Source organism: Hyaena hyaena, unplaced genomic scaffold, assembly GCF_003009895.1.
Source record: "Hyaena hyaena isolate Hyena2069 unplaced genomic scaffold, ASM300989v1 scaffold_809, whole genome shotgun sequence".
Lineage (NCBI taxonomy): Eukaryota > Metazoa > Chordata > Mammalia > Carnivora > Hyaenidae > Hyaena > Hyaena hyaena.
This window is the reverse complement of record NW_024081442.1, coordinates 547,032-570,327: the sequence shown is the minus strand read 5'-3', so window position 1 is coordinate 570,327 and position 23,296 is coordinate 547,032. Positions and strand designations below refer to the sequence as shown.

General features: G+C 35.0%; 1 protein-coding gene across 1 annotated transcript in view; it reads left to right on the top strand.

Moving 5' to 3' along the window:
• The window catches only part of CSMD3 (CUB and Sushi multiple domains 3), a gene marked incomplete at its 5' end in the record, with an annotated part of 448,395 nt that overhangs the window by 282,059 nt on the left and 143,040 nt on the right, over window positions 1-23,296 (top strand). Inside the window, 3 exons of the mRNA XM_039219338.1 lie at window positions 549-673; window positions 8,515-8,611; window positions 11,058-11,162. Coding sequence (XP_039075269.1) covers window positions 549-673; window positions 8,515-8,611; window positions 11,058-11,162 — 327 coding nt within the window. The remainder of the gene's footprint in view (window positions 1-548; window positions 674-8,514; window positions 8,612-11,057; window positions 11,163-23,296) is intronic.

The window sequence follows — 23,296 nt, the reverse complement described above, 5'->3', positions numbered from 1 at the left end:
CATAAGAAGAATATTTATTTACATCTCAATGGATTGTTGAGAGGCTTTAATGAGTTAAAATCTGTAAATTGCTTAGAAGAGTCCCTGGCAAGCAATAGGCTCTATATATTATTATCATACTGCTGTTATCATTCGCATTTCTCCTGTAAAGGTGCTATTACTCCTCAAAGGATGCTTGATGAAAAAAGGTAACAAATATAAAATAATTCTTCAACAAATTCTGTATCTACATATGAGCCATTTTAATGCAAATGTGCCACTGCACTTTTTAGTAACATACTAAAGATGAGATGCTGTCATTGAGTTAATTGTAATACGATTTTAGATTAATGCCATTAAAAGGTTATCCATTCACGTTGTCTGACCATTTTTAAAACGTTTTAGGAAGGAAGACTTAATTTTCATTGTTCTTATGAGTTTTAAAAAATATAAGATTTGGCTGTGTTTGCAATTGTAGTATCTGTCTAAGATGTTATCTCTGACCTTTTCTCTTATTTTAATCCTCTGCATTAGAATTAACTCTCTCTCTTAAAATGTTTTACTTTTAGTGCCCTGTGGTGGAATTTTAACTAAGCGCAAAGGGACTATTTTGTCTCCTGGTTACCCTGAGCCTTATGACAACAATCTGAATTGTGTATGGAAGATCACGGTGCCAGAGGGAGCTGGCATTCAAGTAAGGAAATTTAAATTTTTCTCCTTTTCACCGTATGTTTGAAGTTAATCCTTTCAGAGATGACAGGATGAAGGTTACATCTAAAGGTTTAGCCAGTGCTTTTCAGTGGCAGGGTTGAAATTAGTAGAAAGATACTTATTAATTTTTTTCACCTGCAAATAACAGCAAATCAATTCAAGAAGGCATAAGCAATAAGAAAAATGTTTGTTCTGCATGACATGGAATCTTGGGGAAAAGGTTGTTTATTTCAGATGTTCAGCTGTGTCCTTCCTGACTTATGTTTTTCCCTCTCTCTGCTCTGCTATAATGGCCTGTTGGCTTAGTTCCTAGGGTTCTTTTCTCATGATCTTGAGATTGCTACAAAAGCTCTAACAGCAATGGCAATGGCCAAAATGCAATGTTTCTATCTACTTACCTTTACAATGGTTAAAAAAACTTTTTAGGGAGCTCCTGGGGGGCTCAGTCGGTTAAGCGTCCGACTCCAGCTCAGGTCATGATCTTACTGTTTGTGGGTTCGAGCCCCACGGTGGGCTCTGTGCTGACAGCTAGCTCAGAGCCTGGAGCCTATCTCGGATTCTGGGTCTTCCTCTCTCTCTGATCCTCCCTTGCTCATGCTGTCTCTATCTTTGTCTCAAAAAATAAATAAAACATTAAAAAAAAACTTTTCAGAAATCCTTCCAGTAGACTTTTTCTCCTGTACTATTGACCCAAACTGTAAGAATATCCATTCCTATGCTATATGCTGACCAAAAGCAGAAGATATATTATGATTTGGCTCTAAAAAATCAACATTAGATTAAGCAAGGGGCTCAGCTTCCTCTGATGTGCACAGTCCTCATTTAATTGAACAAAACCAGTTTTCTTGTTAGCAAGAAAAGAATTCTAGTCTATGGACAGTCTAACACAATCTACGATATTATTTCAAACATAACCACTTTGGGGGAGGAGAAATTAGACCAGTTACTCTGTATTATAAGGAGATTGTTTCTGCATAAATTGATGATACTTGGCTACTGAGTCAGTATATATTATTATTCTTCATAAAATATTATTCTTTGTAAAATATTATATAATCTATATTTCACAAAAATAATTTCATTACTTCTCTGACTCATAATGTTTTCCTTTGGAAACTTGAGATATATATCAGTTATGGAAAAAGTAGCCAAGACATCATCCATTAAAACTTAAAGTAGATACTAGTATAATTTTCAATTTAAAAAAAATCAACTTTTCTAGTTTATAATTTTTCAGAAAATTACTTCCAGCACCTCTTTAGGTCAGTTAGCTAATGAGAAAACATGAAATGTACATTTTCAGTGTCTTAAAGACATTCAAAATGAAAAGACTATAGATCTATGCTTATATTTTGGCTAACTGTATATTCATTTTGTGGCCAACTTGAAAAATTCAGAGGAAACCAATCAGTCCTATGTTGTCACTGGTAGAATAAACGAGGATTTTATTTTATTATTATTTTAAAATTTTTAATGTTTATTTTTGAGAGAGCTAGAGAAACAGATTTCAAGCAGGGGGAGGGCAGAAAGTGAGGGAGACAGAATCCAAAGCAGGATCCAGGCTCTGAACTGTCAGCACAGAGCCCAACACAGGGCTCGAACCCACGAACCGTGAGATCATGACCTGAGTCAAAGTCAGACACTTAACCGACTGAGCCACCCAGGCACGCTGAGTTATCAAGGATTTTAGAACTGCCCATGTTGCAAGTTGTATAGAAAATCTGCAAATAAGATGATACCTTTTAAACCTTCATGGAACATTTGTTATATAATTGTCCGTTTATCAAGGTTATCCTAGAGCATCTACACATTGATAGTAGCTTGTCCATTTCTATCTCATCTTACAATCATAAAAACCCTAGCATTTCCCTTCTAGTTCTCATCCTTTGTCTCTGAAGCCTGCAATAGGCTTCAGCATCCAGTGCTGTAACTGAGCCACTCTTAGCAATCACTGAGGACCTCTGTGTCATCAGATCCGTGGTGCTGCTCACCCTGCTTATTCTTACAGCAACATTCTCATCCTGCCCATTCCCCTCTCACTCTTAAAACATGTTGTTTTCTCCTTTGTTTTCATGGCACCAATACTTTCTTAGACTTTGTTTTATTTTCTTTTTTGTATCCATGCTTCTCTTGCTTCTACATCTAGGAGCACAGTCTCCTCTTCCTACTCAACACATCAGATACAGTGTTTGAGAGATTCTGTGGTTTTGTTTATTTCACGTTACACCATTCTCTCTGCCATCTTTTCTACTTCCATGTTTTTGGCTGCCATTTTGTGCCGATGATGCCCCTGGGCAAACATTTTTTAGAACGAAGAACCAAGGGGCACCTGGGTGACTCAGCTGGTTAAGTGTCTGACTCTTGATTTTGGCTTAGGTCATGATCTCACAGTTTGTGAGACAGAGCCCCATGTTCGTCTCTGTGCTGACAGTACAGAGCCTGCTTAGAATTCTCTCTCTCCCTCTCTCTCTGCCCCACCCCTACTTGTGTGTGTTCTCTCTTTTCTCTCCTCTGTCTCTCTCTCTCTCTCAAAATAAATAAATAAACTTAAAGAAATAACCTAATAAATGATAGTTTTCAAATGTAAATATCTAACCCAGAGCTTTCACCTAAGCCACATGCCATTTATTCAACTGCCTGCTGGGCATTTCAGCTAAACTTCTTGATGGAATTTCAAATTCACCCTGTTCAAAACTGACTTTGTGATTTTTTTCTCATTATCCTTCAGTGTTCTCTGTCTCAGAATCAATGCCTCATCTATTCGGTTGCACAAGCTGAAAATCCTGATAATTTTTTTCCCTTTCCTACTCTACACCATGAAACCTGTAAGATTTGTCTTTCATAAATATTTCAAATAAGTCTATTTCTCTCCATCCATATTTTCACCACTTAAGTTTTGGTCATCATCCCATCCCAGGTTCTTATTCTCCTCTAGATCTATTCCTCAGAGGGCAAAGAGAGTAACCTAAAAATAAAAATGGGATACTATCACTTTGCTGCTTCCACTGTATCCTTAACTCCTTGACACAGCTGATTATACCTTTGTGCTCTGTCCTCATTTCTCACCTCTTATATTCACAATTTTTTTGGTCCTTTACAAAGGCCTGGCTCTCTCTGCCTTTGGGCCTTTGTGCTTAGTGCTCCCTTTGCAGGCAACACTCTCCTTGATCTCCCTTTATTTAGCTTCTTTTTAGTCATCATTTCTGTGTCAACTTAAAACCAGTTCCTGTGGAAGACTTTCTGTGAACTTGAGGAAAGGGTAAGTCCCATGCTACACATTCTCCTAGGTCTCTCTAATTTCCTTATTATAACATCCATCACATTTTACTGTTACTACTTACTTAATGATCCATAAGTTCTTGAGAGCACTAACTAAATCTGTTCTGGAAGCCAGCACAGTGTCTGCTAGTATATGTTTCGTAAATATTTTTAGAGTGAACCAATGCATACATCCACAAGCAGAGTTTTGGATATTTTAAGGAGTTAGGATAGCGTGATGAATTAATAGGACATCTGAAGAAAAAGTGCATTGTATATCACTTGTCCTGGCCAAACACTCTTCAAAACCAGATGCTTAATATCAATGACACTATAAACTCTTTCACTGAAGAAGTATTCTATATAATGGCTACACAACAAATTTTGAATTTAACAGTGCATTTATCAAACTTATAGAGTGTGAAGCATACTGGATTTTTAATCTTAAATACTCTAAAAGACAACCAAAACTTTTTTTCTAATTGATCTCTTATATGTATGTTAATTTTAGACATACCACAAAATCATAAAACATTATATAACAGATGCACACACATATGTAATATGTGATTTATACTTGAAATTTCATTACCTTTACCTAAAAGGTACCTGGCTGGTGCACCAGGTTTAAAGTAATGCTTATTTTATTTTATTCAGTTAGGATAAATATGTGTATGAATAAAGAATTAGATGAATATTCAATAAGTCATTTATGAGATGAAATGTGATGACCAGGGATGGGAAGAAAAGAAGAAACATTTAGAATGATGAAATAGTTACAAATAATCTAGAATGACTGAGCAATCCTTAGAAAGAGCTTCAACAAATAGACTAATTTGTTATATTAATGTTACATGAGACGTTTGCAGGGAGTACTGTATTCATTTGTCTTTCTATTCTAGCAAAGTATATCAATGGAGCACTCTAAAGGGGCTATGGTAACAGAGTTTTCAAGCAAAAGAGCAATCTTTATGTGATAGATGTCGGGAAACCAATGTTTGCTCCTTAATTGTGTCAATTTGTATAATGATCCTCGTGATTTAATATAATCTGACAAGCAAATTAAAATGAAATTTGAATGTCTATATGAGAAATATCTGGTTTTAGTGATAGGAAATTCATTACTTCCTGAGGCTACCCTGTTGTCATGATGGACAGCTCCATCTAATGCAAAGTTCTTCAAAACAGGGAATCAGTAGCTGCCTCCTTTTAAATCTTTTACTTGACTCTCCTTTGGCCTTTTGTCACGGTGGGTCCTCAGTCATTCACCTGAGCCTCCTACACACTCTGTGTTTCTTGTGCCAAATTACCTTCACAATTTGACCAGACTCCTAATGGCAAGTTGTGTTAGTTTTCTGTGGCTGTTGCAGATTACCATGCACTTGAGAGCTTAAAATAGCAGAGGTTGATTCTCTCACAGTACTGGAGGCTGGAAGTCCAAAAGCAGTTTTTCTGAGCTGAAACTCAGGTGCTAACAGGGCAGTGCTTGGACCCTCCACTGCTGCCTCTGCGCAGGCTCTAGGGGAGAATCCTTTCCTTGCCTCTTCTAACTTCTGCTGGCTGCCAGGCATTCCTAAGTATCTGACTATATCACTCTACTTTCTGCCCACATGGTCACATTGCCTTATTTTCTGTCTGTGTCAAATCTCCTTTGACATCTTTCTTGTAAGAACACTTAGAACTGTACTTAGGGCCCATCTGAATAATCCAGGATAATCTCTCTATCTCAAGATGCTTAGTTAAATCACATCTGAAAACACTTTTTTTCCCCATATAAGGTAATATTTATAGGCTCCAGGGATGAGGACCTGATTGATATCTTTGGAAGCCACTATATTCATTCTGCTATATATATGTATCTAGAATTAAACAAATGTTCTTCTTTTCATTAAGGGAATAGGCTTTCCTAGAGATGTCTTCATTTTTATTTGTATCACCCCTTTGATCTCAGTAACTCAGGGAAAAAAGATAAATTGTTCTTAAGTCTCCCCCTCATTTCCTTTCCTTATTTAGATTACACCAAGTCAAGTAATTTTCCCAGTAGCAACACGGGTAACATCTTTGTTCCCCTTTCTGCTATTCATTCCTGCCTCCCACCTACTTTAGTCTTTCACCGCTTCTCACACAGACTACTGCAGTAGACATTGAAATTGTCTTTTTACTTGTATTTTCTTCATCCAATGCAGTACTGTAGTTAAAGCAGTCCTGATTATTCTCCTTCTAAAACCTTCAGTGAACTACGCCTCAATTGCATAATTATTATGCTGGTCTTGGGTCTTTATGTCTCTTGGCAAATCTCTTAGCTAAGATAAGTTAAATCCTTTACTCATACTGGGCACTACTGTCAACTAAAATTAATTTAATTTTGGGGCACCTGGGTGGCTCAGTCAGTTAAGCATTGACCTCGGCTCAGGTCATGAACTCATGGTTGGAGGGTTCAAGCGCCGTGTCGGGCTCTGTGCTGACAGCTAGCTCAGAGCCTGGAGCCTGTTTCAGATTCTGTGTCTCCCTCCTCTGCTCATGCTGTATCTCTTTCCCTCTCTCTCAGAAATAAACATTAAAATCTTTTTAAATAAAATTAATGTAATTTTTACAATTATCTGAATTACATGCCTTTATTACAGTGATGTATATAAGAAATTGAAGGCACAGATTATCAGCTCCTCTAGAGTTACATGCCAGAGAATGGAGAGAGCCAGGAAGCTGCATGTCCAGGTGTCCTAACTCTGCTGTTTCTTATATTTATTCACTAACCTTACGTTTTCTAACTTTTCTCTGTTTTTCCTAACTTTACAAGCGTATTTCTTCTTATGTAAATACCTTCTACGGAGGCTAAATTAGATCACCTATGGGTCACTAAATCTACCTCCTGGCTTGCCTCTACTACATTTTTAAAAGGGGAAAGATTTATGTGATCTGAAGAGAAACCAGAGTATTCCTCCACATTTTTATAACTCAATAGTATCTTTCTGTGGAAAACCTCTCAACACATTTAACTTACTTTAAATGTCAACTCCTGCATAGATCCTTACTTTTTTTTTTTTTTTTTGGCAAGTGTGATCTTTTCTTCCCATGAACTTTAAGAAAGGAAAATTCAGATTTGAAGGTAGAATTGATCATTGTTTAAGGAAGTGGTGGTAATATACAATCATACAGTTTTCATTCCATTCTTCTTCCTGTTCTGGAACGTTGCCATCGGGCCCAATGCCTGTCACACAGGAAGGGTACCTGTTGCCATGTGGCACTCACGCCTGGAAAAGAGACACCAGCATTCACTTGAATGGAAGAATGATGTTGGTCTATTTTGTGGATAAGGAAATTTTAAGGAATGCAATTGTTTTACTTATTTAGTGAAAGAGTGCAGTGCTTATGATGCTATCAGACTTTAGCTAAATAAAATACATTTATTTTAATAAGTTTTGCCCTTCCCTTCCTCTACAACTATAACACATATACTGCACAGAGAGAAAAATGAAAACCCCCACAGTTGGGGGGGCTGGGGGTTCTTGCAAAAGCTCATACTGTGCCAGGTGAAGTGCAGCAAAGCAACACATGCCTCTTTCATTAAATAAAATTTAACGGATGTGAGAGAATTGTGCTCCAGCATTTCCCTTATCAACTTTAAGAACCTTCACAGTAATTTAGTTATTATGACTCCATTCATAAAATTATTCCTTAAGAGATATACACAAATCAGTTATAAAGTATAATTTTGGCCATTATATTGAGACTGATTAAAAATGTGCATAGGGCATAATAATGTCAATGATTTTTAAATAATAAAAGACAGGGAATTGAGCAAAGGTTAGGCAAATAAAGGAAAATAAAATATATTCAGCATAAACCTAGTTTAAAAAAATGTAAGATCCCTGTATGCTGGTGGACCACAAATCTGGTGATTTCCTAATAGCTACAGAAAATACGAAAACTCAATCACTGGCAAGAATCAAACACTCCATAGGTGCCTGGGTGGCTCAGTCAGTTGAGAGTCCGACTTCGGCTCAGGTCATGATCTCACAGTTCATGACCTGAACTGACTTGATCTCACAGTTTCAAGTCCCACATCAGGCTTTGTGCTAACAGCTTGGAGCCTGGAGCCGGCTTTGGATTCTGTGTTTCCGTCTCTCTGCCCCTCCCCTACTCACTCTCTTTCTTTCTCTGTCTCCCAAAAATAAATAAACATTAAAAACAACTTTAAAAAATCTAATACTCCAAAATATACAAGATGACTAATTGTTTGGAACATACACTGGGATTCTTGACACTAAGATATAAATTAACCCAAAGACTTTAATGAAGAAAACGCTCTGAGATGGTGACAGACATTATCCATGGTCACCATATCCATCATGAACCCTGTGAGGTGCCACATGTTCTTCTTACCCAAGTCAGCTCATGTAGGCCAGTGCCACAGTAGCAAAGATCAGTTCTGATTAAGTCCTTCTTTGAAGGGTCATGATGATATGGTCCCGCCTTGGAGTTCTTTCTTCTAATGTGGAGTGGAGGACTATAGTATTTTTATCTTGTTGGAAATATGTGTTCTGATCAGTAATTATTATTTCACAGGTACAGGTTATCAGCTTTGCTACAGAACATAATTGGGACTCTCTGGACTTTTATGATGGCGGAGACAATAATGCTCCACGACTTGGAAGTTATTCAGGTAAATAAGAGAGCTGAGCTTCATTAAAATACAGATGTAATTAGGAATATAGAAATCTCTCTCTCTTTTTAAATGACTTTCCAGAACTCTGACTTGGCAGTTTTAATTTCCTTTTTTAAACTATACACAGTGAACTAAATTACGAGGTTAGATGTTTGAAAGGCATTAAAGTTAATGACATTGAAATTGCTGTTTAAAACCTTACTATATTCTAACCATATTTGTGTAATTATTTATTGATGCTTTTACAGTAATGATAATATTTTCAGCTGAGCTGTGGTTCAGGTATGTGTGCCCTTTTCCTTTAAATCGTTAAAATTAGTGCTTGGTAATTATGATATATCTACTCAATAGAGTGTTCCACCACCATTAAAATAATTCTAGAGATTGTGTAAAAACATGGTATGTTACAAGGTACTGTGGAGTGAGAATAAAGAGAATATAAAATTATTTCTATGGAATGAATAAAATTATATAACATTAATATATACCCAGGTACCAAGACCAGAAGGGTTTTAACTTTGTTAAGGTTTTTAAAGGTAATTTATGCAATAACCTAGCAGCTTTTTCAGCATATGAAAAGTGAAATCAAGTTTTACTTTCATTTTAACTATACTTTTTACTTTAATTATACTTTTTAACTATAGAAATAGGAACGTAGCTAAACTATCAACTTCTACATTTCAGATATAGTTAAATCGGTTTGAATGGTTTTAGGCTTTTAACAGATTTTTAAATAAGGCATAATAACCAGTTTTTCAGCATCACTATTGAGAAGGGGAAAGAAGAAATATCAGGAATAAGAGTGACTTGGTTTAGTTATAACAAGTAGTTTAGGGACTCCTGGGGGGCTCAGTCAATCGACTGTCTGACTCAATTTTGTCTCAGGTCATGGTCCCAGACTCGTGGGTTCAAGCCCCTTTTTGAGCTCCATTCATGCTGAGTGTGGAGCCTGTTTAACATTCTCTTTCTCCCTCAGCCCTTCCTCTGGCCTCTCTCTCTCTTTCTCTCTCTTAAATAAAAAATATTTTATGTGTAGATTAAGGTAGAAATCTTTCTAGGAAGAAATCTTGTAACATTTTGAGTATACATTTGTTTAGATTTGATGAGGGGTAATACTCTCTTAAGGAATACAACAATGAAGGCAATAAAAGTGATAAATAACAGCTATCAATTACCAAATGCTAGCTCTGTGTGAGGCTTTTCATACATTTCCTCATCTGCTCTTTCTAGCAGTTCTGGTACATAATTGAAGCTTAGAAAGATTAAGTTCCCCAACCAAGGTTGTATGGCTGATGTTAGAATAAGATCAGGGCCCAGCTGGTTGACTCCAGAATTAAAGTTCTAACTGCTGAGATCCTCTAAGAGAATAAAGGCCCAACGAGTGAACTTGAAGTTTCTGTTTACCTCTGTCTTCAGTGATTCAGTAAGGATACCATGGACAAATTAAAGACTGGAGGGGGAGAAATGCAATTATACGTCCTGTAATGAATTCGTCCTGATATTTTCTTTTTATAAAATGATCAGTGAGTGGTTAAGGTCCACAGGATTGTACAAAGTATAAAGAAACTAGTTACTTACAGAAAAAATTTTGGAACACTATCAACTAAGATGCCTGTTGGACATTAGCTTAAAACATAGATTGACACTTATTTTTATGCTTGCCACTTGATACTGCATGACTTATAACCTTAAGGATCTTGAACTATTACTCAGTGCAGATAGTCAAAAAGTAATTGGTTCAAGCAGATATTTTACGTTTTCAACTCGTAATTGAATAAAGTTGATTTCCTTTAGAATTTCAGTGGTACATCATTCTAATATATTTGCTAGACGATGGTAACACTAGTTTATAAGTAGGATTTTTCAAGCACTACCTACCAGCTATGTTGTCAGAGTATAAGAAACATCAAGGTACTTGACTTGGGAGAGAAGAACATATACATATTAAGAAATAAAGAAAATAAATGAAATACATATTATATATATTACATAATATATAATAAAAAGGGCAATAAATAACAATAAATATATCCTCTGAACCCATACATAATCTTACATTATTATACCATAAAATTTATTGCAAACTTTATACTTAAGGTTATTATTAGCTCATGCATAAAATGTTGAAATCCACATGAAATTCCAAACATTTTAAGGTGACCTGTAAAATCTACTGCTTTGACTTTCACCGTTTCTTTGTTCCTGACTATTTTTAGGGAGCCATCCAGAGTGATCCCAAAATCTATCTCCTTAGAAACAGTCACAAACAATAAAATGAAAGAGAAATGTGGGAGACACATTTTTATCAAGAAATTCCTAAAAAACACTTGAACGATATGTAATTTCAGTGGTAATCTATTGGCTGGTTAGTACTCAACTTACTTAGTTTTGCTATAATATTTATTACATGAATATTGACCTGCCTTTTCAATTATCATTTCAGGAACAACAATACCCCATCTTTTGAATAGTACGTCTAATAATCTATATCTAAATTTCCAATCAGACATCAGTGTTTCTGCTGCAGGATTTCACCTTGAATACACAGGTAAATGTAACATCATGTACTATTCAAGAAATGTAAGAACAAGTTTGTATCAGTTTTTAAATATGCTTTTTGAACATAGAAATTAAATGTACTTCGTCAAAAGAAAACATTGTCTTACTTTTTTTAAGATTTTGATGTGCTCTTTCAATTCATTTACAAACATATCTATAAAATTTTAATTATTTTCATAGGATTTACAAGTGTGTTTTCTTTTTTATTATTATAATTGTAAGAACATTTAACATGAGATACACCCTGAAAAATTTTTTTAAGTACACAATCCAGACGTGTTAACTATAAGCACAATGATGTACTGCAGATCTCTAGAACTTACTCATCTTACATAACTCAACTTTATACCCATTGTGAACAGCAGCTTCCTATCTCCCCTTCCCACAGCCCTGGCAACCACCACTATGTTTTCTCTTTGTATGAGCTTGACTACTTTAGATACTTCATGTAAGTGCTGTCATATAGTATTGTCCTTTTTTATCTGGCTTATTTCTTTTAGCATAATGTTTACTATGTTCATCCATTGTTGCATTTGGCAGGATTTCCTTCTCTTTTTTTAAGACTGACTGATATTACATTAAATGTACATACTATCTTTTCTTTATTCACTTATCTTTTAATGGACATTTAGGTTGTTTCCATATTTTGGCTATTGTGAGTAATCCTGCGATAAACATAGGAATGGAAGACTCTCTTTGAGATTTGTATTTCAAATGTTTTGTAAATATACTCAGAGGGATTTCTAGAGCATATGGTAGATCTACTTCTATTTTTTTTTTAATGTTTATTTATGTTTGAGAGAGAGACGAAGAGAGAATGCATGAGCAGGAAAGGACAGAGAGGGAGACAGGATCAAAATGGGCTATGCTGACAGCAGAAAGCCCGATGTGGGGCTCGAAATCACAAACTATGAGATCATGATCTGAGTTAAAGTCAGATGCTTAACTGGCAGTCACCCAGGTACCCCTACATTTTTTTTAGCAACTTCCATACTATTTTCCATAGTGGTTCCATCAATTTAAACTCCCACCAGTGCCATATAAGGGTTCCAGTTTTTCTACATTTTCACTAACAGTTTTTTAAACAAATAAGAACATTTTATAGTTACCAAAAGGAGCACATATCATAACAGAAACTCTAGTTTTGATTATTTATGCACCACATAACATACCATCAACATTCTTAAAGCAGATAGTCAAGAAATATAAGGAGAAATAAATGCATTATAAAATTTACAAAATTGACCCCAGTACAAAGATTCTAAGTAGAACAATAATCATAAGAGTAATATAGAATAGTTGTTTAAAACTCTGCCCGCCCCCCCCCCCCCAACACACACACAAAATACCAGGTCCAAATGGCTTTGCATAGAAATCTTGCCAATCTTTAGGGACCAGGTAATCCCAGTGCTACATTATTTATTCGATCACCTGGGGTATATCATAGGTTACCATAGTAGTCTCAATAGAAAACTACAAATCATACTCTTTTATAAATATGATGTAGAAATTGTGTCTTTTCAGTTCATTGATATGTATTTTGTGTAGTTTTTGAATTCATTTGACGTATGAATACATTTGACCTATAATAGATATATACATCAAAAGAATACATTTGGGAGCGCCTGGGTGGCTTAGTGGGTTAAGCGTCCGACTTTCGCTTAGGTCATGATCTCGCGGTTCGTGGGTTCGAGCCCCGCGTCGGGCTCTGTGCTGACTGCCAGCTCAGAGCCTAGAGCCTATTTCAGAATCTGTCACTCCCTCTCTCTCTGACCCTCCCCTGCTCACACTGTCTCTCTCTCTCTCTCTCCTAGAAATAAATAAAAAATTTAAAAAAATTAAAAAAGAATACATTTGTATGTATCTATTATAAAATAATTACACAGTAAGGATAGGTAACACCTCCATAGTTCACATAATTACCTTCTTTTTTTCTTTGTTCGTGTGTGTGTATGAATACTTAAAATCTAGTCTCTTTCCAACTTTCATGTATATGATACAGTATTTTTAACTATTGTCACCATGTGGTATATTGGATCCCCAGGATTTATTTTATAACTAGAAGTTTGTATTCTTTGACTCACATCACCCCAGTTTTTTCACCTTCCAGCCCCTGGCAACCACCATTCTCCTCACTGTTTCCAAAATGCAAGATGAATGAATTTTTTTATATTCCACATACAAATAAGATCATATTTGACTTGAGTTATTCATTTATCATAACGAGTTATTCTCTGAGTTATTTCATTTCTCATAATGCCATGCATGTTGTTGCAAATGGCAGGATTTCCTAGTGTTTTGGTAACTGAATAATATTTCATTTTATACATATGCCACACTTCTTTATCCATTCACTCATAGATGGATACTTAGGTTGTTTCCATATCTTGGCTAATGTGAATAAAGCTGTAGTGAACATGAGAGTGCAGATATTTCTTCCAGATCTTCATTTTATTTCCTCTGGATATATACTTAAAGACCAGATTGCTGGATTATATGATACTTATTATTATTAATTTTTAAAGAATCTCCATACTCTTATCCATACTGGCTGTACCAATTTCTATTCTTACCAACATTCAAGAGGGGTTCCCTTCCCTTTCACCACATCTTCAGCAATACTTGTTATCTCGTTTCTTCTTGGTGATGGTCATTCTAACAGGTGTAAGGTGAAGTCTCATTGTGCTTTCCATTTGCATTTCCCTGGTGGTTAGTGATAAGGATCCTTTCAAGTGTCTGTTGGCCATTTGTTTATCTTCTTTGGAAACATATCTGTTCAGATCCTCTGCCTATTTTTTAATCAGATTGCTTTTTATAGGTTTTGTGTTTATTTTTGATGCTATTGAGTTATATGAGTTTCTCATATACTTTGTATATTAACCCCTTATCAGATACATGGCTTGAAAATATATCCCCCCATTCTGTAGTTTACATTTTCGTTTTATTGTTTGTTTCCTTTGCTGTGGAGAAACTTTTGTGTTTTTATTTGATGTAGTCCCTCTTTTATTTTCATTTGTTGCTTATACTTCTGGTTTTATATCCAAAAAAAAATCAATGCCAAGACCAATGTCAAGGAGCTTTTTTTCTACATTTTCTTCTAGGGATTTTACAGTATTAGGTTTGATGTTTAAGTCTGTAATCCATTTTCAATTAATTTTTGTGAGTAATGTAACAGAGATTCAATTTCATTCTTCTGCGTGTGATTAAACAGTTTCCCCAGCACCATTTATGGGCAAAACACTATACTTTCCCTTTGAGTATTTTTGGCTCCTTTGTCAAATGTTAGTTGGCTGTATATGTGAGGGTTTATTTCTGGACTCTCAATTCTGTTACACTGATGTATGTATCCATTTTTATGGCAGTACCATACTGTTTGATTACTATAACTTTGCAATAGTCTGAAGTCATGAAGAATGATGCCTTCAGCTTTGTCTCAGGATTGCTTTGGGTATGCAGGGTCTTTTGTGGTTCCATGAATTTCTGTCTCTGTGAAATGATGCTGTTGGAATTTTGACATAGATTGCATTGATTCTATAGATGGTTTAAATGTGTTTAAATTTGTTCCCAAATTTTATTGTTGTTACTGTTTATGCTATTGTAAATGAGAGTGTTTGCTTTATTTTTCAGATATTTAGTTTTTAGTATATAATAACACAACTAATTTCTGAATGCTGATTTTGTATCCTGTAACTTCACTGAATTTGTTTATTAGTTCTAACAGATTTTGATGGAGTCGCTAGGATTTTGTTTACATAAAATCCCATCTTTTGCCAACAGAGACAATTTTGCTTTCCTTTCTGTTTTGGATGTCTTTCATTTCTTTTCTTGAATAATTACTCTGGCTAGAATTTCTAGTACTGTGTTGAATAAGAGTCATGAAAATGGACACCTTTAGTCATCTTCCCTATCTTAAAGAAAAAGGCTTCGACTTTTCACCATTGAGTATGATGTTAGCTGTGGGCTTTTCATATATGGCCTTCATTAAGTTCAGGTTCATTCCTTCTATACCTATTTTCCAAGAGTTTTTATCATGAAAGGATGTTTTATTTTGTCAAATGCTTTTTCTATGTTTATTGAGATTATCACATGATTTTTATCTTTCATTCTATTAATGTGATAGATCACATTTTTGATTAGCATATGTTGAATCATTTTTGCATCCCATGGATAAATCCCACTTGTGGGTGGTATATGATACTTTTAATGTGCTGTTGCTAGTATTTTGGTAAAAAATATTTATATCTATATTCATCATGGATACTGGCCTGTCATTTTTTTTTTCTTGTAGTGTCCTTGTCTGGCTTTGTATCAGGGTAATTTTGGTCTTATAAATTGAGACTTGAAATGTGCTCTCCTCATCAGTTTTTCAGAAGAGTTTGAGAAGGATTGGCATTAATTCCTTTTTAAATGTTTGGTAAAATTCACCTATGAAGCCATTTCCTCTAGGACTTTTCTATATTAGAAAATGCTTAATTGCTAACTCAATCTCTTATTTGTTTTTGGTCTGTTCAGATTTTCTGTTTCTTCAGGTTTAAGTTGGTAGGCCATATGTTTCTAAGAATTTGTCCATTTCCTAAAGATTATCCAATTTTTTGCTGTGTAATTTTTCATGGTGGTCTCTTGTGATCCTTTTTATTTATGAGATATCAGTGTAATATCTCTCCTTTCATTTCTGGTTTTATTTAAGTCTTCTCTATCTCTGTCTCTTTTTTTTTTAGTTAATGATTCAAATGTTATGTCAACTTTGTGTATCTTTTTAAAAAAACAGCTCTTAGTTTCTTTGGTCTTTCTGTTGTTTATCTGTCCTCTATTTCATTTATTCATACTGTAATCTTTGTCACTCCCTTTATTCTGCTAACTTTGGCTTAGTGTATTTTACTTCTAGTTTTGGGATATAAAGTTACCTCATTTATGTGAGATCTTTTTTTTTTTTTTTTAAGGCAGACAGATGCTTATTGCTATAAACTTCCTGTCAGAACTGTTTCTGCTATATCCCATAAATTTTGGCATGTTGTGTTTCTCTTTTTGTTTGTTCAGATATTTTTTTAAATTTCCCTTTTGATTTATTCTTTGAATCACTATCTGTTTATGAGTGTACTGTTTGATTTCCACATTTGTGGAATTTTCCACTTTTCCTACTTTTATTGATTTTGAGTTTCATGCCATTGTAATTGGAAAAGAGTTTTGATATGATTTCACTCTTAACTTTGCTAAGATCATATAATACATTATCTATCCTGGAGAATGGTCTGCATGTACTTGAGAAAAAACATGTATTTTGCTGCTCCGGAAGGAATGTTCTGTATATGTTTGTTAGGTTTATTTGATCTAAAGTATAGTTCAATTCCAATACTTTCTTTTTTTTTTTTTTTTAGATATTTTATTTATTTTTGAGAGAGAGAGAGAGAGAGAAAGAGACTGTGTGAGCAGGGGAGGGTCAGAGAGAGGGAGACACAGACTCTGACGCAGGCTCCAGGCTCTGAGCTAAGTGTCAGCACAGAGCCCAATGCGGGGCTCGAACCCATGAACCACAAGATCATGACCTGAGCCAAAGTCGGATGCTTAACTGACTGAGCCACCCAGGCACCCCTCCAATACTTTCTTAATGCTTTTCAATCTAGATGATTTGTAAACTGTTGACATCTAGATGATCTGTATATTGTTGACAGTGAAGTACTGAAGTCCCCTACTATTATTGTGTTGTCTACTTTTTTCTCTCTGATCTGTTAATATTTGCTTACTGTATTTGGGTGCTCTGATGTTAATGGCATATATATTTATGACTATAATATCCCTGTGATTAAACAATCTATTTATTATGCAGTGGCTTTCTTTATCTCTTGTTACATCTTTTGAGTTAAAGTTTATATTGTCAAATGTAAACATAAGCCACCTGTCCTCTCTTTTGGTTTCCACTTGCATGGAGTATCTTTTATTATCCCTTCACTTACAGCATATGTGTATTCTTTTTTTTTTTTTAATGTTTTATTTATTTCTAGGAGAGAGAGAGAGAGAGACAGAGTGAGCAGGGGAGGGTCAGAGAGAGAGGGAGTCACAGACTGAAACAGGCTCCAGGCTCTGAGCTGGCAGTCAGCACAGAGCCCGACGCGGGGCTCGAACCCACAAACCGCGAGATCATGACCTAAGCGAAAGTCGGACGCTTAACCGACTAAGCCACCCAGGCGCCCCTCAGCATATGTGTATTCTTGAAGCTAAAATGAGTCTTCAATAGGCAGCATATAGTTGTTTTGTTCAATTTTGTTTTGAATCTATTCAGCTATTCCATGTCTTTTGCTTGGATTATTTCATCCGTTTACATTTAGAGTAATTTATTACATTTATAAGTAAGAACTTACTAATGCTGTTTTATCACTTATTTTCTGGCTTTGTTATAGTTCCCATGTATTTCTTTTTCTTCCTCTCTTGTGCTTTTCTTTGTGAACAGATGATTTTATATTGTGGTATGCTTTGATTCCCTTGTCATTATCCTTTGCATTTTTGTGGTCTTTTGCTTGGTGGTTACCACAAGACTTACATAAAATAGCTTATAGACATAACTATTTTTCACTAACAACAACTTCATTTGCATTGTAAATCTCTGTCCTTTCAGTGCCCTGATTGTGTTTTTGATATCACAATTTGCCTTTTTTTTGGTATTCATTAACAAATTATTATAACTATAGTTATTTTTTAAACTTTTGTCCTCTAATTTTATACCAGAGTTAAATAGTTAACACACTATCACATTACAGTATTAAAGTATTGAGAATTTGAATATATACTTACCTTTACCAACGTGTTGTATATTTTTGTATGTTTTCATGTTACTAATTAGTGTCCTTTCATTTCAGCTTGAATGATAGCTTTCTGCATTTCTTGTAAGATGGGTCTAGTGGTAATGAACTCCTTCAGTTTTTGTTTATTTGGGGCCATCTCTCGTTCCTCTGAAGTCTTCTGATGGACTACTTTATTGTAGAGAGTATTCTTGCTTGAGAGTCTTATTCTTTCAGCACTTTGAGTATAACATTACTCTCTCTCCTTGTCTGTAAGGTTTCTCCTGAGAAAGTCACTGATTGCCCTATGCAGCTCCCCTTGTAAATTACAAGCTTCTTTTCTCCTACTATTTTTAAGATTCTCTTTGTCTTTGATTTTTGACAATTTTATTATAATTCATCTTGGAGAGTATCTCTCCAAGTTTAGTTTGTTTGGGAGTCTATTACTTTTATGAACTTGGATGTCCAAACCTCTCCCCAGAATTTTGGCAGTTCTTGGCTATTTCTGTAACAAGCTTTCCACCTGCTTTCCTTTTTCTTCTCCTTTTGAGACCCTACTAATTCACAGATTGTAAACAGATCTTTTTGTTAAACTTCTCATGTTTGATCATATATTGTTTTCTTGATTTTGTTGAATTATTTTCCCATGGTTCTTTTGCATTGAACTTCCTTCAAACAGGTATTTTGAGTTCTTTCTCAGGCAAACGGCAGCACTCCATTCCTTGTAGGTTTATGACAGGAAAATTATTGTATTTTTTTGGTGGTATCATGTTTTCTGGATTTTTCATGTTTCATGAAGTTGTGTTTGTTTTTTTTTTTTTTTTACTATGTTTGTATTTACCATGTTGAAAATAGTAGTCACCTTGTCCAGTCTTTATTCACTAACTTCAGGAAACAAATAACTTCCTTCAGCCCTATTAGAGATTTTGAGGCTTTCTCAGACCTTCTATGAATGACCATGCTCCACACATTTTCTTCCTTTTATGACCAAACTCTTCAGGTTGTATGCCTTCTCTTAATCCTGTGGAGCCAGGCTGGGTACTAATGACTTCTCTTTTGCTTTCCCAAGACTGACACGAAGTGCTCAATCTGTGATCTCTTCCAGGGCCAAATTTTTGCACAAACCAGCTATTTCTAAAAACTTGCTATTGCTACTGTCAACAGCATGCACAGGAAGTCAGCTATGCTATATCAGGGCATGTGGAAGAGGCACCAAAGCAGTACAGGTGCCAGTGGGCTAGCGGGGGAATCCACAGGTGAGGTGTCCATCTTACTGGCTCATCAGCAGGCTTCCTAATGGACATAAATAGTAGGAGCCTCATCCCTTTTATTTGTTTCTTTTTGAGCTCTGGCTCCCCTTTTCCCAGATACAAACCCACCCTTAGTTTCTCAGGTCATGACTCAATATTGTGGTTGACGCAAGAGAAAGATGTGCCTTTTTCTTCTCTGGTAGCATCATGCAGAGCTGAGAATGTCAGGCACTCATTTATATATTGTCATTTTCCACAGCAAGAGAAATCATGGGTCAATAAGGGATCTCTTAGCACTGCCATGGGGGAGTGGTAACGTAGGTAAAGTCGAATTTTTCCCCTTACTCTCAACAATGTGACAATTTTGATTTTTTGTTATTGTTTCAATTCCAATGGCGTTTTGGACTCCTGCAACAATCCTGGACCTCCACAAAGAGTCTCTCATTCATGGGTAATTGTGTAATTCAGTGTTCTTTAGAAGCTTTTAGACTGTGGTTCAGGAGGCCTGGAGTTAGTTCAAAAGATACTTTCTTTGAACTAACCACAGCCAGCAACAATGTCTATACACCAGTTATGTGATGTATTGGTAGGTTTGACTCCTCCTAGAGTGTTTATTGATGACAGATCCAAAGGCAAATGGGGCTGTTGCCAGGTCCTCAGGGCAATGCAATTGTTTTTGAGTCAGCCACCTAGGTGCTTGTCTGTGTTCTCCAAATAACTGTTCTCATTCTTGGACTGCACTAGGGTTTCACTGTCTCCTACCTGTATCCCACATTTCTCACAAACACATTTTGTCCATAGATGGCTGCTACATTGTTTATTGCTAAGGGGAGGATATAATAAAGGATATTATCCTTTATTCAGTCATTCAGTCATTTGGTGGATGGTTTTTTTTTTTTGTTTTTTTTTTTTGATGATAGTCATCCTAATACATGTGAGGGGATATCTTATCATGTGGTTTTGCCTGGCTTGCATGATCCTGATTACTAGAGGTGTTGAGCATCTTTTCATATCCCTGTTGGTCATTTTTATGTCATTTTTGAGGAAATGTCCAAGACCTTTGCCTATTTTTAAAATCAGATTATTTATCTTTTTGTTATTAAGTTTCAGGAGTTCCTTATATATTTTGAGTATAAACCCTATATTAGATATGTGCTTTGCACGTATTTTATCCCATTCTTTATGCTTTATGCTCTGTTGATTGTTTCCTTTGCTGTGCAGAAGCCTTTTATTTTGATGTTGCCCACTTGTCTATTTTTGCTTTTATTTCCTAGGCTTTTGTGTCACATGCAAGAAATCATTCCCAAGACTAGTGTCATGACACTTTCCCCTATGTTTTCTTCTAAGGACTTTATATTTTCAGATCTTATCTTTAAATCTTTAATCCATTTTGAGTTAATTTTTGTGTGTGATGTCAGATAAGGATCTATTTTTATTCATTTGCTTGTGGACATCCAGTTTTCTCAATATCATTTGTTGAAGAGATCAATCTCTCTCCATTGTGTATTTTGGCATCCTTGACAAAGATAAGTTTATGTGGGTTTGTTTCTGGATTCTCTATCTGTTTCATTCTTCTATATGTCTATCTTTGTGGCAGTACCATAATATTTTAATTATTGTAGTTTTGTAATGTATTTTGATATTAGGAAGTGTGGTGTCTCCAGTTTTGATCTTCATCTTACAATTGCTTTGGCTACTTTGAGGCTTTTGTATTGCATAAATTTAGGATTGTTTATTTATTTCATTCAGTAAAAATTAAGTTAGATTTTGATAGCGGCTTCATTGAATCTATAGATTATTTTGGATATTATGGACTTTATAACAATATCATGTCTCCTAATTCATGAACATGGAAACTTTTTTCCGTTTATTGCATATTTTTGGAATATATTCTAATACTTTTTTTCAATATCTTCCATCAGTGTTTTATAGTTTTTAATGTAAAAGTCTTCACCTCCTTGGTTAACTTTATCTCTAAGTATTTTATTCTTTTTGATACTACTGTAAATAGGATTTTTTCCTAAATTTCCTTTTCAGACACTTCAGTGTTAATGTATCAAATTACAGCTGATTTCTGACATTGTATATAGCAACTTTACAGACTTCATTTATTAGTTCTAACAGTGTCCTGTGGAGTTAGATTTTTCTACATATAAGATCATTTCAGCTACAAATAGAGATACCTCCACTTCTTCCTTTCTAATTTTGATGTCTTTTTTTCTTTTCTTTTTTTTGCTTCCCAATTTCTCTGGCTAGGATGTCAGTACTGAATAGAAGTGACAAGAATTGGGCATCCTTCTCTTGTTCCTAATGTCAGATGAAAAGCTTTTAGTTTTAGTTAAAACCCATAGTTTTAGCTGTGGGTTTTCCATGTATGGTTTGCATTATTTTGAGACACATTCTATTACATCTAATTTGTTGAGAGCTTTTATAATAAAAGAACGTTGTATTGTGTCAAATGCTCTTTCTGTATCTATTAGATTAATTTTTATTATGTTGGAAGAGTTTGAGAAGGATCAATGTTAACTCTTTAAATGTTTGATAAAATTTACCCATGAAGTCATCTGTTCCTGGAATTTTCTTTGCTGGAAGGTTTTGGATTATTTATTTAATCTCCATATTCATTATTGGTCTATTGAGGTTTTCTATTTCTACATAGTTCTTTGGGTAGATTGTGTTTCTGGGAATTTTTCCATTTCTTCTAGGTTACCTTATTTGTTGGTGTATAATTGTTTATAGTAGTCTCTTAAGATCTTTTTTATTCCTGTGGTATCAGTTGTAATGTCTCCTCTTTCATTATAAGTATTGTCTAATTGTGAGATGAACTGGATTCTATAGATATTTTAAACCTATAATTGGAGCAAGTGACTTTTCTTGTAGCAAAGAATATATATATTAATTGCCCTAATCTCTATAAAACTTTTAGACACAAAAATGGCTTACGTATCTTAGTTAAATACATTTATGAGACATACATGATTGTTTCTTTTGCTATATAAAATTATCACAAGTGTAACTGGGTGATTATTTTGGTAATTTGGGGGTTTACTTACTGTCTCCCTACAAGGTAAGCTCCAGGAAGACAGAGTCTCCCATTAGCAAAGGGCCATGTGCATTCAGGATATACTTTTGTCTCTTGTACTAAGTCCAGTCCTTGCATCTTATTAGGACTTCAAAATACATTTGTTGGCTGTGTCACAGCACTTAGAAGTAGAAGTTAAATAACTAATATTGTCACATTTTAACAGTAGTAAACCTATACGGAGTCTGGTGTTCATCAAAACATTTAATACCTTAGCCTATACACATTCTGTAAATCTGTTGGCTTCTATTGCCTGAAGGTATCCCACTGAGTATTATTTCCTTAACATCATTTTCCAGGCCACTCAATCCATCACTGTAACATCATTACCTATACTGGAAATTCTGATAAAATAGAAACTCTCTATGGGAAAGAACAGAAGCTACAGTGATAGCCATGCACTAAATAAATACTGGTCAATTGATTCTGGACAATGTTTATTTGTTTGTTTTATTTTGAGGTTTACTTTCCAGCTATTACTAAACTCAAATATAATGTCATTGTAATATAAATAGGTGACAAATTAGTAAAAGAATATTCATTCATTCATTCTTCATTCAACCAGAAATATATGGAACAGCTACTGTGTATCAGACACTATGCTTAACATGAAATATGCAAAGATAAATATGTCACCATATCTTTCTTTGAGAAGATCACCGTCTTGTAGAAGAGGCGGAAAGGTAAAGCAATAACACAATGCTGTAAATTTAGAAATAGATACATTTATAGTAGAGTGCACAAAAGTGGTACATAATCAGCTCCATTTAGGAAGTTCAGAAACTACTTTAAATAGTAGGTGACACTTGGGCTGAGTCTTAACAAATAAGCAGGAATTTCACAGTTAGACAAGAAGTATTGGGTATTCTTAGCATGAAAATTTCATGTTTAGACAGAGCTATGACATATGGCACATTGGGAGAAGTACATCTAGTTCAGTAAGATTATTGTATAAGGTATGAAGCAGCTCAAGGAGCTAAGGCTGCTTATATGGTCAGGGCTACTTCTGAAAGGTATA